This window comes from Cynocephalus volans, chromosome 1, assembly GCF_027409185.1.
Source record: "Cynocephalus volans isolate mCynVol1 chromosome 1, mCynVol1.pri, whole genome shotgun sequence".
Classification (NCBI taxonomy): domain Eukaryota; kingdom Metazoa; phylum Chordata; class Mammalia; order Dermoptera; family Cynocephalidae; genus Cynocephalus; species Cynocephalus volans.
Window position 1 is genome coordinate 272967340 of NC_084460.1, and position 16715 is coordinate 272984054.

General features: G+C 36.1%; 1 protein-coding gene across 2 annotated transcripts in view; it reads left to right on the top strand.

Moving 5' to 3' along the window:
- The window catches only part of PIKFYVE (phosphoinositide kinase, FYVE-type zinc finger containing), a 76552-nt gene that overhangs the window by 10752 nt on the left and 49085 nt on the right, over window positions 1-16715 (top strand). For both annotated transcript variants that reach the window (XM_063098508.1, XM_063098509.1), the window contains exons 6-8: window positions 4545-4752; window positions 6568-6657; window positions 10410-10548. In XM_063098508.1, coding sequence (XP_062954578.1) covers window positions 4545-4752; window positions 6568-6657; window positions 10410-10548 — 437 coding nt within the window. The remainder of the gene's footprint in view (window positions 1-4544; window positions 4753-6567; window positions 6658-10409; window positions 10549-16715) is intronic.

Below are 16715 nucleotides of genomic sequence, written 5' to 3' on the forward strand. Positions count from 1 at the left end.
TTGTATAGTTCTGGATGCCAGAACTACCATAATACAGGTCAGGGAACCAGTGTAGGGATTCTACCAGTTGCTGAGTATGTCTGTTCCAATTATAAACCCTGGAACTGGGGAAATAACCACAGAATGAGTTTGGGGACACACTAAACCCACTGAGAGATGAACCTGTGCTAAAACATTGTTGATTAGCTGACCGCTATAAGCGCCTACTCTGACTGGTGGATCACAGTGATGTTTTTTTTTGGAAATTACTGTCAGTTTAGAGTCAGTGTCCAGTAATTCCTGAAAAGTTTTTTATTTCCTTCTTCTCAATATACAGCTACCTTGGTAAAAGGCCTGAGGTCCCTTTGGGGAAGGCTGGTAGAAAAATTAACTATACATTTTTGACAGAGTAATGGGGTTCTTCCTCAAGGGGACCCAGTCTCCCCTTCATTCAAGGAGTTCTGGGTCTGTAAATGGCCCAAGTCTGGGATTTGATTGAGAGGTCATGACTGTTTTTATGATTAAAGTTAGACTTTTGTCTACTTGATCTAGAATTCTTCCTCTTACACAATTCAAGTATGAATTTAGATGACTGCCCATCTACTTTCTTCTAGGAACATCACGATCAACTAACCAGTGCCACAGGTCTCTTTGAGTCAGACTATTCTGATAACTGCTTTGACTTTAATGTCTATTATGATAACCATGCCCATCTTGTCTTTGGTGATTCAGTGCTGCCACTTGGCCCATGACACCTGGGGATCCAGTTATCCCCATTGTATTTAGATTTCCTGATTCAATGGCAGCTAGAACTCCCTTCACAAATTTACTTCTCATAGTCATAGTGAAAGGTAGATCCTCCCCAGGGTGGATAATCAGGTTTTACATGGTAAATCCACTACTGATGTTCCATTCTTCCTGAGCCTTTGGATCCCTTCCTCTATAGTAAAACGAGGGCAGCTCTGGCATTTCAACTTCATTTTGGTCCATGTTTCAACCAATCAACCAAACAGGCTCTTAGAGCCCCTTTTAACTCTTCAAGCTGCTACATTAAATCCAGAATCTCTGCTTAGTAAGCCCACATCAGTAAATTCGGCTTGATCCAACTTTATGTTCCACCACTATCCACACCGTCCGTGTTAATTCCCACATGTATCTCCTAGGCTTCTGTCTGTATAAATTGGAAAAATCATGTAGTTCTTTTGGTAGTGTAGCATACCTCCTTATGGGTCACACTTTGTATCTCGCTTTTCAGGGCCTGCTGGGGCTTGAGTCTTGTTACAGGTCTAGAAGCAAAAAGCGGTGGTGGGAGTGGATCTTGAGGAAAATTAGTGTCTTGCAAGGCAGCTAACTCAGGGGGGGGTCATTACAGATTCCTCAGGCAAATCAGGGTTAATCTCCTCAGCTGGGGTAGAAAGGCTACTTTTACTGGCAAAGTTGACTCAGAATTTTGGGCTTCAATATCCCCAGCTTCATCAGGCTCTTTCCATATATCCCCACTCCAGTTTTCAGCATCCCATTCTTTCGCAAATAGTACCCTTTAATAGCAGACATACTGCAAGATTGGCAATTCAGTTTGTGTTTTAATTCAGCCACTTGCAGGATGTGACTGTTGGTTTGATTTTTAGCAATCTTAACACTGAGGCTACAGGAGGTAAGGATTTCTTTCTTTCAAGGAAGACATGGAAACTTTTAGGTAATTTGTACAATTCTAGACCGGGGAATTTGAATCTCTGAGGTCATCCTTTTCTTTCCTCGCTTTGTCTAGTATAATTAGAAGCAACCAGCCAATCTCAATATGCTTGTTAGTTTGATAAAAAGGTTCCTAAGGTATTAAATACATGGTCACCCAGAACCTTGCCTCTTACAAGTATTTGATTAGAAGTATCCATAGGTGATATTTTGTATGTCTCTTTTGCCACATCATACGATGGACTATCGGTGTTCTCTTTACTACTGGAAATAGAGTCATTGGTGCCTTTAAATCTAATTGGATTAGAGAACCAATTCCAGAAGCTCTAGTACCAATTCAGAAAACTCATCCTTAAGATTCTGTTGCTCCAGAACCATTCTCAGCACCAAAGTCTGTATTAGTTAGGGTTCTCCAGAGAAACAGAACCAATAGGATATACACACACACTTATATGTGGTTGACCCTTGAAGAAGGTGGAGTTGGGAGTGCCAACCCCCTGCACAGTTAAAAATTCATGTATAAGTTTTGACTCCCCCAAAACTTAACTACTTAACTCTTAAGTACATTGGGTGCTTTCCCCTGAGTGGTGGCCTCCCTGCACTGCACCATGTACCCCTGAGCCTTGCTGGGGTTGGGGGGATGCTACTTTGTGACTTAATTAGTAGTTAAGTAGTTTTAATTATTTGATTAGTAAACAGCAGGCTACTTAACTGGTTGACATATCTAACTAAAAATTTTCCAGTGTATTTATTGAAAAAAATCTGTGTATTAGTGGGCCTGCACAATTCAAACCCATGTTGTTCAAACCCAAGAATTTGCTATAGAGAGATTTACTTTAAGGAATTGGTTCAAGTGATTGTGGGGGCTGGCAAGTCTGAAATTCTCAGGGCGGGCCAGTGGGCTGGAAACTTCTGCAGGATTTCTGTCTTACAGTGTTGAGACAGAATTCCTTTTTCTTCTGGAAACTTTATAGTCTCTGCCCTTAAGACCTTTAACTGATTGGATGAGACCTACCCACATTATGGAGGGTAATCTGCTTTACTTAAAGTCAACTGATTGTAAATGTTAATCACAGCCAAAAAAAAAAAAAAAACCTTCACAGCAACATCTAGGCTGGATCAAACCTCTAGTCTAGCTAGGCTGACCCATCATTAACCATCACAAATGGGATAATATGCTGGGCACAGTTGTGACCCTGAATAAGTGCAAAATACCTTGAACAACGTCTGGCATGTAGAAAGGGATTAATGAATATTAAGCTGCTGTTATTGGCGGTAGTAGCAGTAATATCTCGGTATCTGTCATGTAGCTTTTTATTTATATGTATATCTGTCCCCTCCAGTGGACTGTGAGTTCCTTGATGGCAGGACTGTGTCTCATCTTTGTATTCCCATCACATAATATAGGCCTATGCTCAGTGGGCTCTTGCTGATAAAGGTTCTTCATGAAATTAAAACTTTTCTGGTTAGCTTTGGCTCTGATTAGTTGATTTGATAATTTTAGTTCTAGTAGCGTACTGGTTAAGGGAGATTTCCTTTATAGTGTAAGAAGCAAACCAATGCTTTGTTGTGGTAATTTGAAGGTCTTTCTGCAGGGTGTAATTGCACTTCCTTAGTGCAGTTCTACTTTGGTCAGCTTACAATAGAATGTCCTAGCACTTTCATTTATCCTAGGTAGGAGCTCACTTTCTTGGGGGGTAGAGGGGTGGTTCTGATTGAAGTGGATATATTTTTCTTTAGAGTTTTAATAGATTTCATCAGTTAAATTGTGATGTCAGAAATTAGTAATGCAATAAGTGACATTTTATTTTGGTTTTACGTGCATAATTTAATAAAATCGAGCACTGTACAATCAGTCCTAAAGTGAAAAAATAAAAGGTCATTTATTATACCTGGTAGTAGTTATGGTAAAAACACACTGCAGTTAAATTTTAGAATTTTTTTGTTTTGCATTACTTCAGTTTGCTAATGTAAATGGGGAAAAATTTAAGGTAGAATTGTTAAATAACATGTTATTAGTAAGGTTTAATTATTTATCTCCTTTATTAGTACATTAAAACATTATAGAATCACTCGAAACAGTGGTACAGGAAGACAGGGTAGAAATGAAAACTTATTTGGGGCAGGACTGGGTCCTAAAATAAATACATTTAGAAATATTAAATAACCTTGTTTGTCCTCCCAAAAATATTTCATTTACATCCTGACTTTTACTATAAGAATTTCTTTTATAGTTTTTGTCCCTCTGTGTGATATTGTATGTAAGCCCATTTCTTATTAGTTTGTTTTTAAAATTGTTCCCCCTTGTGGAGGCCACTCTTTAGGGCTTTACAATAGAGACCTTAATAATTTTCTCCTAGGGAAAATATGTTGTTTTCATTTGCATTGGTTTATTTATTCTATGCATTTTTTTTCCTTGAAACTCTAATCCATGATAAAACCACTGTTTTGCATTTACAATCTTGAAAAAATACTCTTTTAAGTAGAGTTTTGTAGTATCATTGGGTTGTATTTTCTTTTCTTTCTTTCTTTTTTTTGATGGCTGGCTGGTAGAGGGATTCGAACCTGTGACCTTGGGTTTATAAGGCTGCACTCTAACCAAATGAGCCAACTGGCAAAGCTGGGCTGTATTTTCTTAACTCATTACAAATATTTGAGGTAATTTAGATATCTGGATGAATTTATCATAATGGAGGTTCTTAAAATATATTACAGAGCTAACAAAATTATTTCACTTTTTTAAAATATCTTTTTTCCTAGTCTTTACTTGAAGACGTTTCCCTGTTATTTGATTAATTGTTTAGCCAAGGATTTAAAATGTTCTGTTAAGTAATATATTACTGTTATATTTTACCTTTTTTTTTTTTTCCTAGGGGACCTCCGAGCTTGTACATACTGTAGAAAAATAGCTTTAAGTTATGCTCATTCCACAGACAGTAATTCCATTGGGGAAGACTTGAATGCTCTTTCAGATTCCGCTTGCTCTGTGTCTGTACTTGATCCAAGTGAACCCCGCACACCTGTTGGGAGTAGAAAAGCCAGCCGTAACATATTTTTAGAGGAAGATTTGGCCTGGCAAAGGTAAATAAAAAGTTTAAGTTTATGGATAGTGATGATATTGACTAATTAGAATGTAAGCTCCATGAGAGGAGAGACTTTTTTTTTTTTCCACTGTTCTACCCCAGCACCAAGAACAGTGCATGGCATATATATGATCTTGATAATATTTGTTGAATAGGCAACAGAAGTCATGAGATTAGTAATTCCTGATGTAGCCTTCTTTGAGAAGGGTAATGCTCATCTCTAAGATTTGTATTCATAATATTTCCAAATTAAATGATTTTTTTTCCATTCTGAAGGAACATTTCATATCTTTCTATATGTTCAAGTATGCTGCACTGCCTGGTAGTGGGGAATGCTACCAACTTTTTCTTGGAAGTTACTTGAAATTGTTTGAATTGGAATCTTAGGTTCATCAGTTTCTTTTTTTGTTTGTTTTTGTTTTTGTTTTTGTTTTTTTGTGACTGGCGTACCGCCCTCAGCCAGTGAGCGCACCGGCCATCCTTATATAGGATCCGAACCCGCGGCAGGAGCACTGCTGTGCTCCCAGCGCCACACCCTCCTGAGTGCGCCACGGGGTCGGCCCAGGTTCATCAGTTTCTGATTGTTTTGTTTAGCTAAATTATTTTCTTAAGTGTAATACTAAATTCGGCTATGTCAAAAAGCTTAGAGTTTTAACTAACATCTTTCTGATAAGTTACTTTCTCAGTTGCCCCTTAAGTAGTGAGGACTTAATATACAGTGAATTTAAACAAGTAAAAAATGAATTAACTACAGCTACATTCAACGTGTATGAATCTCAGGGACATAGTGTGGATTAGTAAAGAAAGCTATCTAATCATACATTCAATAAGATTCAATTTATATAAAATTAAAAAATGTATAAAACTAATACACCATTTAGGGATACAAATGTGGTAAAACTTGAAAGATAATGATAAATGTGAAATTTACAATGTTGTTTCTTTGAGGGCAGGGATGGGAATGGGATTGGGTAGGGGAACACTGGCACTTCAAAGTCATTGGTAGTGTTTTTTTCTTAAATTGCTTGATGGGTACTTTGGTGTTTGTGGCATCATGATTCTTTATAGCTTCTGTATATTCATAAATTAAAAAAAATTATCCTGTATTTAATATAACAATACAAAGTATAGAGATTCTTCAGTTCTTTCTTGCTTTAGTTAGTAATGCCTTTTAGTTTTGCCTGCCCTTGTTGTGTGAGCCCAGAATTGGCAAGTGTGATTTAATAGAACAAACCAGGCATGAAAACTTCTTGATGTCAAAGGTAGAATAATAGTTAAATTTTAGGTTCTGTGTTAATTGTTTAAGTTCACCTTCTTTTAGTCATCATATCTCTGCAGTAGGCACCATTTTCTCCTTCTGGCAGATGTGGATGCTGAGATTCAGAGAGATTAAGTAATGAATTTAAGGTTACACAGCTAGTAAGAGGTAGAGCCTGCACTTGGACCTAGGTTTATTTGACTTTATGGTGCTATTCCAGAGGGTTATGGGCACTGAGAATAAAATATTTGAACTCAGATCCCTTCTCCCAGGACTTTTATCTTGTACATATGATGTGAAAAGGAGTTCTGTAAGCCACCCATCCAAGTAATTTTATTATTTTATTGGCATTCCATAAACTTAAAATCTTTATCATTCTTTTGGCATTTGATATGCTTGTACTGTTTTCACTTTAATTAAAGGAAGAATAAAAATGACCCATAATCTCATTATAGCAGAGAAAAAGATTTAATCTTCTTTTAAATATTAAAGCACCTCATTAAAATGGTCTCTTACATCCCAAATTGTCTCAGTATTTTCCTGTTTTCTTTATAGTTTGATTCATCCAGATTCCTCAAACACTGCTCTTTCAGCAAGACTTGTATCTGTTCAAGAGGATGCTGGGAAATCTCCTGCTCGAAATAGGTAAACTGCCAATGAAAATTTGATTTTTATTTATTTTCATAGTAATGAGAAGAACAAAAGGTAAAGGGTGGGATTGATTGTCACATACTCTCTTAGATTTCTTAGATTTAAAAGCTGAATTAAACTCATTTCCTTTTTGCTACTCACTTCTTGCCTTCATTCTCTCAGTGGTACTTTCCAGTATGCTCCACTGGCTTCCGAGCTTGGTACCTACACTGTCCTTTGTTTTCTGGTTTAGTAGAAATACCTAAAGGATGTGAGGGAATGAGCCATGTGGACATTTCGTGGAAGAGTATACCAAGAAAACAGGAATAGCAATTTCCTGAGAGGGAACATACCTAGCAAGGAATAACAAGGAGTCCTGTGTGCCTGGAGTAGAGCAGTCTTACAATTAATTGTCCTTACAAGGACCAATTGTCCTTGGTCATTTGCTGTGAGTGAGATAGGAAGCTATTGGAGAGTCTTACTTTTATTTTCTTAATTTTTAATTATTTTGAAAATATTTCAAACTCGCAGAAAAATTGCAAGAATAGAAAAGTCACCTTATCTTTTAATTCCATTTTTCCGTGAACTTTTTGAAGTACCCGTGTACTGTATGTATTCTGATTTTGTCAATTGTCTAATAATGTCATTTGTACTAATTTTCCTTACAATTAGTGATCCAGTCCAGGATCATGCATTACATTTAATTGTCGTGTCTTTTGTTCTTTACTATGTAACAGTTCCTTATCTTTTCTTTGCGAAGAGAATAGGCCAGTTGTTTAGTAGAATGCCCGTCAATTTGGGCTTGTCAGATGCTTCTTCATGATTAAATTGAGGCTATCATTTTTTGGGGGGAGTGGGAGAAATATTACATAAGTGGTGTATCCTTCTCAATCTATCTTGTCAGAAAAGATGTGATACAAGTTTATCTCATTGGTGATGTTCACTTGATCTCTTGGTCAAGGTTGTGTCCTAGGTTTCTCCACTGTAAAGTTATCATTTTCCCCTTTGTAATTAATAAGTGACATGGCGGGGAGATACTTTGAGACTATGTAAATATCCTGTTCCTTACCAATCTTTCACTCAATAGTTTTAGCATCCATTTATGATTCTTGCTCACATCAAAATGTTACTGTTATGTTTGCAAAAGGGTGATTGTCTAACTCTATCATTCTTTCTACAAAAAGTGTGATTGTCTAACTCTGTCATTCCTTCTACATTTATTAGTTGATATTCTACCCTAAAAAAGCTTTTCCTTATTGTAGAGTTTTGAGTGAGGAGTTGGGTGGAATGACATGATCTAAATTATGTTTTGAAAGGAGCATCTGCTCTGTTAAGTAGATTTGTAGGACATGAAGAGTAGAAGCAGGGAGACCACTTATGAAGCTAGCGTAATAAACCAGGTAAGAAAATTAAGACCAGGGTAGGAGAAGTGGGCGGTGAATAAGAAATGGTTGTACATATATTTTGATTATAGAGCCAAAGGATTTATTAATCAATTGGGTATATGCCACAACAGAGAGACATTAAAGATAATTCAGGTTTTTAGCCTGAGCAGTTGGAAGGCTGGAATTGCCATTTATTGAGATGGGGAAGACTGGGAGGAGCAGTTTGTTTTTATACATGTTGAATTTCAGATGCCTTCTAGACATCCAAATGAGATGTCCAGTAGTTGGATATATGAGTCCAGAATTTAGGGGAGAGGTACAGGCTGCAGATATAAACCTGGATGTTGTCATCATGTTGATAGTATTTAAAGCTATGAACCTGGGTGCAGATTATCAAGACAGTGAGTGTGAAAAGAGAGAAAGAACAAGGACTGAGGTTGGGCAATAAAGAGGAACCAGAAAAGGAAAACTGAGCAGGAGAGGCCAGTGAGGTGGCAGGAAAACCAAGAGTGTATTTTTCTTAGTGGCAAAGTGAAAAAAGTTTTTCAAGGATGGGGAATTATGTTGTGATATGTTAAGTAAGATGAGGAATGAAAGCTGACCACTGGATTTAACAATAACATTGGTAACCTTGATAGGCAATTTTAGTGGGTTGTTTGGGGTTCAAGAGAATGGAAGAATAATTGGAGATAAGGAGTTTTGCTGTAAAGTGAAGGAGGGAAATGCAGCAGAGGGATGCAGCGTCAAGAGATGGTTTTTTAAAAGATTGGACAAATTGCAGTATTCATGCTGGTTATGCACAAATGCAAAGATAACTGTGCTAAGCTATAATATATCTCCATGTGTTTTGAATTAATGCTAAAATTAATGTCTTTAGGAGACATGTAATTTAGTCAGTGAGTCCTGTATCTAAATATAATTTTAATTAGCAGTCTTGCCACTAGCCTATTAGAGCTTTTGACAGCAAAATTGACCAATTTTATTTTATTCTTGCTGCCATTATATTAGAATATGTGCAGGGATAGTTCAAATGTTAGGCAGAGAAGCAGAATGCATGGATGATGCACCCATTGGAAAATAAATTTAAATTAATTGAATTAAGACATAGTTGTAACCTTTCACTAAAAGAGTATGCCAAGAAATGAATAACTGATTATTTTAAAAAATATTGCTTATAGATTATTTATTTGATATCAGTGGTTTCCCATTAACTATTAGGAATGACTCTTTGCTAACCCTGTGAATAGTTTCATAAATTATTTTGAAAACATTTTTCTTCATATTGGGGAAAAGATGGTTTTTCAATTGAGACCTAGTTTTAAATGGCAGCCTTGATACTTACTAGCTGAATTACTACCTTAGACAAATTACTTAATCTCTGATTCTTGATTTAATTATCCGTAAAATGGAGGTAGAAATACCTACTCCATAGGTTGCTGTGAGGATTAAATGAGGGAAGATACATATATCGCCCTAATGAATAAATTATGTAGTGTCTAACACATCATGGATGCTTCTGCCATTTATCCTTTATATGGAAATTAAAATTGGCTTTCATTTTTTCTAGGTAAAAGTTAACTAAATTTCCAGCTAAATTTTTTTAATAAAAGCTTGCTTGATGCTGTTGGTATTTCACTTATAAGTTCTTTGTCTGGTAACTTTGCCAAGAGGCAAAATTAAGGATATATGTTTCTCTTTACTTATATAAAGAGAAACAAATTTCCATTAAATTTTTTACTGATGAAATCAAAATATAGTAATAATTGAGGATAGTATTTTTAAATACAGGTCTACTAATGAGAAAAAAGGAATTCTTTTTGGGGGTATAACATTTCGCTTGTGGTTCAAAATTAGTGTTCCCTATCATTGTATTGATTGCAGATGTTCAACTGTAGAAACCGTTCTTAGTTCATGGGCTGTATAAAAATAGGAGACAGGCTGGATTTGGCCTGTGGGCCGTAGTTTCTTGATCCTGATCTGTAAGATTATTTCTGCATTTAGTTGTCATTCTTTATATTTGTCAACTAAAAAAAAATTTTTTTTGCAGCATTGTAACAAGAGTTTGTATCTACTTCCTTTGAAATATTACTGATATATGAACTATATAATTGTTTTCCTGTAATTTTTCCATAACTACTTTATTTTACACTTATTTCGCAATAATTTAGACTTACATAGAAGTTGCAAATATAGTACAGAGAATTTCTGGATATTCTTTCCCCAGGTTCCCCCAATTATAACATCATACATAAATATCATAACTATTTTTGAAATTATCCTTGACACTGGCAAATAAGCATCTATTTAAAAGTGAATTTTCTCTGTAATTCCATTTATTGATGAACTTACAACTATAATTTCACTTTTTCTTTTTACTTCCAGATCAGCCAGCATTACTAACCTGTCACTGGATCGATCTGGTTCTCCTATGGTACCTTCATATGAGACATCTGTCAGTCCCCAGGCTAACCGAACATATGTTAGAACAGAGACCACTGAAGATGAACGCAAAATTCTTCTGGTACTGGTCCAGTATCTTTGACCCCTTGCTAATGTTGAGCGTAAGGAATGTTTATCTCACTGGTTGGTTTTTTAAAGAAACTTATAAATGAAATAATTAGCATATGAATTAAACAGAGAAATAATTAGCTTAAGTTTTTACTGGGATAAACTGAGAAACAGGTCAAGGATTCTTTACTTATTGCATTAATATTTTCCTTACCCCTTTTATCTGGCAAGATCAGAATTCAGTTGCTTACTTAATAGGAGAACTTAATTTTTAGTTAGGGCCCAGATTGCTGTTTAAACATTGAAGCATATTTCTCTACACATTGAAAACTTTTCAGACGTTTAGCACTTTCATATGGGATAATAATCAGTTTATTGAATTGATCTGTATGTAATATACTATATTCAATACTTAGAGTGACTCAAAGAAATGGAATATGTGGCTTCTGTCCTTAAGCTTACAATTAAAGAGGTAGAAATAAGATCATTGGGAACGTCCTTAATAGTAAAAGAAATAATACATTAGTAATAAACAGGAGGGTCAAATGAATAATATGACTATATGTGATATAAGAATTCAAAAAATAGAAAGATAGTTACTGGTGAGGGAGTTGGGAAAAGCAGTACACCAAAGGGCTTGAATGGGATCTTGAAGGATGGAATGGATTTAGATAGGCAGTGAGGAAAGAGAATCTTACTTAAAGCTGTGAGGAACGGTGTAGAGGTGAGAGTAATCATGGTATTTTCCATGGACTGAAGTAGGATTTATTATTTGGGAGAGACTTTTAAGTTTGCGTCTGTGGACAATGAGAATGGAAAGTTATCTGGGACAACCTGATGGAAGGCAGTAAATTCAATCCATTCAAGTTTAGATTTGAGCTTGTATTGGCTGAGCAATATTGGAAATTTTTTGAGTAGGAAGTAGTTCACTGAAGGCCTTCCTTTAGGAAAATTCACCTGGCAGTTGGGTATTGGTGAGGATGGTGAGAATCTAGTGGAGTGAAGACGAGTAGAAATGGTTACTTTATTTATTTTTTTTATTACATTTTAAAAAAATTTTTAATTTATTTTTTTTCTTTTTATATATATTTTATTTTTATGTTCTAGAAAAGACATTGTTTTTTTTTTTTTTTTTCTATTATTTAAAATTTTTTTAAATTTTATTTTGTCGATATACATTGTGGCTGATTATTGCTCCCCATCACCAAAACCTCCCTCCCTTCTCCCTCCCCCCCTTCCCCCCAACAATGTCCTTTCTGTTTGCTTGTCGTATCAACTTCAAATAATTGTGGTTGTTATATCTTCTCCCCCCCCCCCCCCGGTTTTTGTGTGTGTGTGTGTGTGTGTGTGTGTGTGTGTGTGAATTTATATATTAATTTTTAGCTCCCACCAATAAGTGAGAACATGTGGTATTTCTCTTTCTGTGCCTGACTTGTTTCACTTAATATAATTCTCTCAAGGTCCATCCATGTTGTTGCAAATGGCAGTATTTCATTCGTTTTTATAGCTGAGTAGTATTCCATTGTGTAGATGTACCACATTTTCCGTATCCACTCATCCGATGATGGGCATTTGGGCTGGTTCCAACTCTTGGCTATTGTAAAGAGTGCTGCGATAAACATTGGGGAACAGGTATACCTTCGACTTGATGATTTCCATTCCTCTGGGTATATTCCCAACAGTGGGATAGCTGGGTCGTATGGTAGATCTATCTGCAATTGTTTGAGGAACCTCCATACCATTTTCCATAGAGGCTGCACCATTTTGCAGTCCCACCAACAATGGATGAGAGTTCCTTTTTCTCCGCAGCCTCGCCAGCATTTATCGTTCAGAGTCTTTTGGATTTTAGCCATCCTAACTGGGGTTAGATGGTATCTCAATGTGGTTTTGATTTGCATTTCCCGGATGCTGAGTGATGTTGAGCATTTTTTCATATGTCTGTTGGCCATTTGGATATCTTCCTTAGAGAAATGCCTACTTAGCTCATTTGCCCATTTTTTAATTGGGTTGCTTGTTTTCTTCTTGTAAAGTTGTTTGAGTTCCTTATATATTCGGGATATTAATCCTTTGTCAGATGTATATTTTGCAAATATTTTCTCCCACTCTGTTGGTTGTCTTTTAACTCTTTTAATTGTTTCTTTTGCTGTGCAGAAGCTTTTTAGTTTGATATAATCCCATTTGTTTATTTTTCCTTTGGTTGCCCGTGCTTTTGGGGTTGTATTCATGAAGTCTGTGCCCAGTCCTATTTCCTGAAGTGTTTCTCCTATGTTTTCTTTAAGAAGTTTTATTGTTTCAGGGTGTATATTTAAATCCTTAATCCATTTTGAGTTGATTTTAGTATACAGCGAGAGGTATGGATCTAGTTTCATTCTCCTGCATATGGATATCCAGTTATCCCAGCACCATTTGCTGAAGAGGCAGTCCCTTCCCCAGTGAATAGGCTTGGTGCCTTTGTCAAAGATCAGATGGCAGTAAGTGTGTGGGTTGATTTCTGGATTCTCTATTCTATTCCATTGGTCAGTGTGTCTGTTTTTATGCCAGTACCATACTGTTTTGGTTATTATAGCTTTGTAGTATAGCTTAAAGTCAGGTAGTGTTATGCCTCCAGCTTTATTTTTTTTGCTGAGCATTGCTTTGGCTATGCGTGGTCTTTTATTGTTCCATATGAATGTCTGGATAGTTTTTTCCATTTCTGAGAAAAATGTCTTTGGAATTTTGATGGGGATTGCATTGAATTTGTATATCACTTTGGGTAGTATGGACATTTTCACTATGTTGATTCTTCCAATCCAAGAGCATGGGATATCTTTCCATCTTCTCGTATCCTCTCTAATTTCTCTCAGCAGTGGTTTGTAGTTCTCATTATAGAGATTTTTCACATCCTTGGTTAACTCAATTCCTAAGTATTTTATTTTTTTGGTGGCTATTGTAAATGGGCAGGCTTTCTTGATTTCTCGTTCTGCATGTTCACTATTGGAGAAAAGAAATGCTACTGATTTTTGTGTGTTGATTTTGTATCCTGCTACTGTGCTGAAATCATTTATCAATTCCAACAGTTTTTTTGTAGAGGTATTAGGCTGTTCGATATATAGGATCATGTCATCTGCAAACAGGGACAGTTTGACTTCATCTTTTCCAATCTGGATGCCCTTTATTTCCTTCTCTTCTCTGATTGCTCTGGCTAGTACTTCCAACACTATGTTGAATAGGAGTGGTGAGAGTGGGCATCCTTGTCTAGTTCCTGTTCTTAAAGGAGAAGCTTTCAGCTTTTGCCCATTCAGGATGATATTGGCTGTGGGTTTGGCATATATAGCTTTAATTATGTTGAGATACTTTCCCTCTATACCTAACTTATAGAGGGTCTTTGTCATGAATGAGTGCTGAACTTTATCAAATGCTTTTTCAGCATCTATAGATATGATCATATGGTCCTTGTGTTTGAGTTTATTAATATGGTGTATCACATTTATTGATTTGCGTATGTTGAACCAACCTTGCATCCCTGGGATGAATCCCACTTGATTGTGATGAATAATTTTACGTATGTGTTGCTGTATTCTGTTTGCTAGTATTTTAGTGAGGATTTTTGCATCTATATTCATCAAGGATATTGGCCTGTAGTTTTCATTTTTGGTTATATCTTTACCTGGTTTTGGTATCAGGATGATGTTTGCTTCATAGAATGAGTTTGGGAGATTTGCGTCCATTTCAATCTTTTGGAATAGTTTGTAAAGAATCGGTGTCAATTCCTCTTTAAATGTTTGGTAAAATTCTGCTGTGAATCCATCTGGTCCTGGGCTTTTCTTTGTTGGGAGCCTTCTGATAACAGCTTCAATCTCCTTTATTGTTATTGGTCTGTTCAAATTTTCTACGTCTTCACGGTTCAGTTTTGGGAGCTTGTGTGTGTCCAGAAATTTATCCATTTCCTCCAGATTTTCAAATTTGTTGGCGTATAGTTGTTTATAGTAGTCTCGAATGATTCCTTGTATTTCAGATGAATCAGTTGTAATATCGCCTTTTTCATTTCTAATTTTGGTTATTTGAGTCTTCTCTCTTCTTTTTTTTGTTAGCCATGCTAATGGTTTGTCAATTTTATTTATCTTTTCAAAAAACCAACTTTTTGATTCGTTGGTCTTTTGAATTGTTTTTTGGTTTTCAATTTCATTCAGTTCTGCTCTGATCTTAATGATTTCTTTCCGTCTGCTAACTTTAGGTTTGGATTGTTCTTGTTTTTCTAGATCTTTAAGGTGAAGTGTTAGGTTGTTCACTTGCCATCTTTCCATTCTTCTGAAGTGAGCGTTTAATGCAATAAATTTCCCCCTCAATACTGCTTTTGCAGTATCCCACAGGTTTTGGTATGATGTATCATTGTTTTCATTAGTTTCAATAAACTTTTTGATTTCCTGCTTGATTTCTTCTTGGACCCATATGTCATTAAGTAGAATGCTGTTTAATTTCCATGTGTTTGTATAGTTTCCAGAGTTTCGTTTGTTATTAATTTCTAGTTTTAATCCATTGTGGTCTGAGAAGATACATGGGATAATTCCAATTTTTTTGAATTTATTGAGACTTGATTTGTGACCTAATATGTGATCTGTCCTGGAGAATGATCCATGTGCTGATGAGAAAAATGAATATTCTGAGGTTCTTGGGTGGAATGTTCTGTAGATATCTGCTAATTCCAATTGGTCTAGAGTCTTGTTTAGATCTTGTGTTTCTCTACTGATTCTTTGCCTAGATGATCTGTCTAATATTGACAGTGGGGTGTTCAGGTCCCCTGCTATTATGGTATTAGTGTCTATTTCCTTCTTTAGATCTAATAGAGTTTGTTTTATAAATCTGGCTGCTCCAACTTTGGGTGCGTACATATTTATGATTGTTATGTCTTCTTGATGGATCAGTCCTTTTATCATTAAGTAGTGTCCCTCATTGTCTCTTTTTATGGTTTTTAGTTTAAAGTCTATTTTGTCAGATATAAGAATAGCCACTCCAGCTCGTTTTTCTTTTCTGTTTGCATGGTAAATCTTTTTCCATCCTTTCACTCTTAGTCTGTGTGAATCTTTATGGGTGAGGTGGGTCTCTTGTAGGCAGCATATAGTTGGGTCCTGCTTTTTGATCCAGTCAGCCAGTCTGTGTCTTTTAATTGGGGAATTAAGCCTTTTACATTAAGAGTTGTTATTGAAAGGTGTTGATTTATTCCTAGCATTTTATTGGTTGTTTGGTTGTCTTAGGTGTCTTTTGTTCCTTGCTTTCTGATTTACTGTTTGTTTTCTGTGTTTGTTGGTTCCTTAGGTTGTAGATAGTGTTTTTGTTAGCTTGTTTTCTCTTCATGAATGCCATTTTTATTATACTAGTGGGTTTAGATTTTTCTTGGGTTTTTATGGCAGTGGTAGTTATTTTTCAGGAATCAAACCCAGTACTCCCTTGAGGATTTCTTGTAAGGGTGGTCGTGTGGTAGTGAACTCCCGCAGTTTTTGTTTGTCTGAGAAATATACTATTTGCCCCTCATTTCGGAAGGATAGCCTTGCAGGGTAGAGTATTCTTGGCTGGCAATCTTTGTCTTTTAGTATTTTGAAAATATCATCCCATTCCTTTCTAGCTTTTAGGGTTTGTGATGAAAAGTCTGATGTTAACCTGATTGGGGCTCCCTTATAGGTGATTTGACGCTTCTCTCTTGCAGCTTTTAAGAGTCTCTCTTTGTCTTTGAGTTTTGCCAATTTGACTATGACATGTCTTGGAGAAGGCCTTTTTGGGTTGAATATGTTTGGAGATCGTTGAGCTTCCTGGATCTGAAGATCTGTGATTTTTCCTATACCTGGGAAGTTTTCTGCCACTATTTTGTTGAATATGTTTTCAATGGAATCTCCATTTTCCTCCCCTTCTGGAATACCCATGACTTGGATATTTGATCGCTTAAGGTTGTTTGATATCTCTCTCAGATTTTCTTCAATGTCCTTGATTCTTTTTTCTTTCTTTTTGTCTGCTTGTGTTATTTCAAACAGCCCATCTTTAAGTTCAGAGGTTCTCTCTTCAACTTCGACAAGCCTGCTGGTTAAACTCTCCGTTCTGTTTTTTATTTCGTTGAATAACTTCTTCAGTTCAGCAAGTTCTGCTACATTTTTTTTCAGGACATTGATTTCCTTGTATATTTCCTCTTTCAGATCCTGTATACTTTTCCTC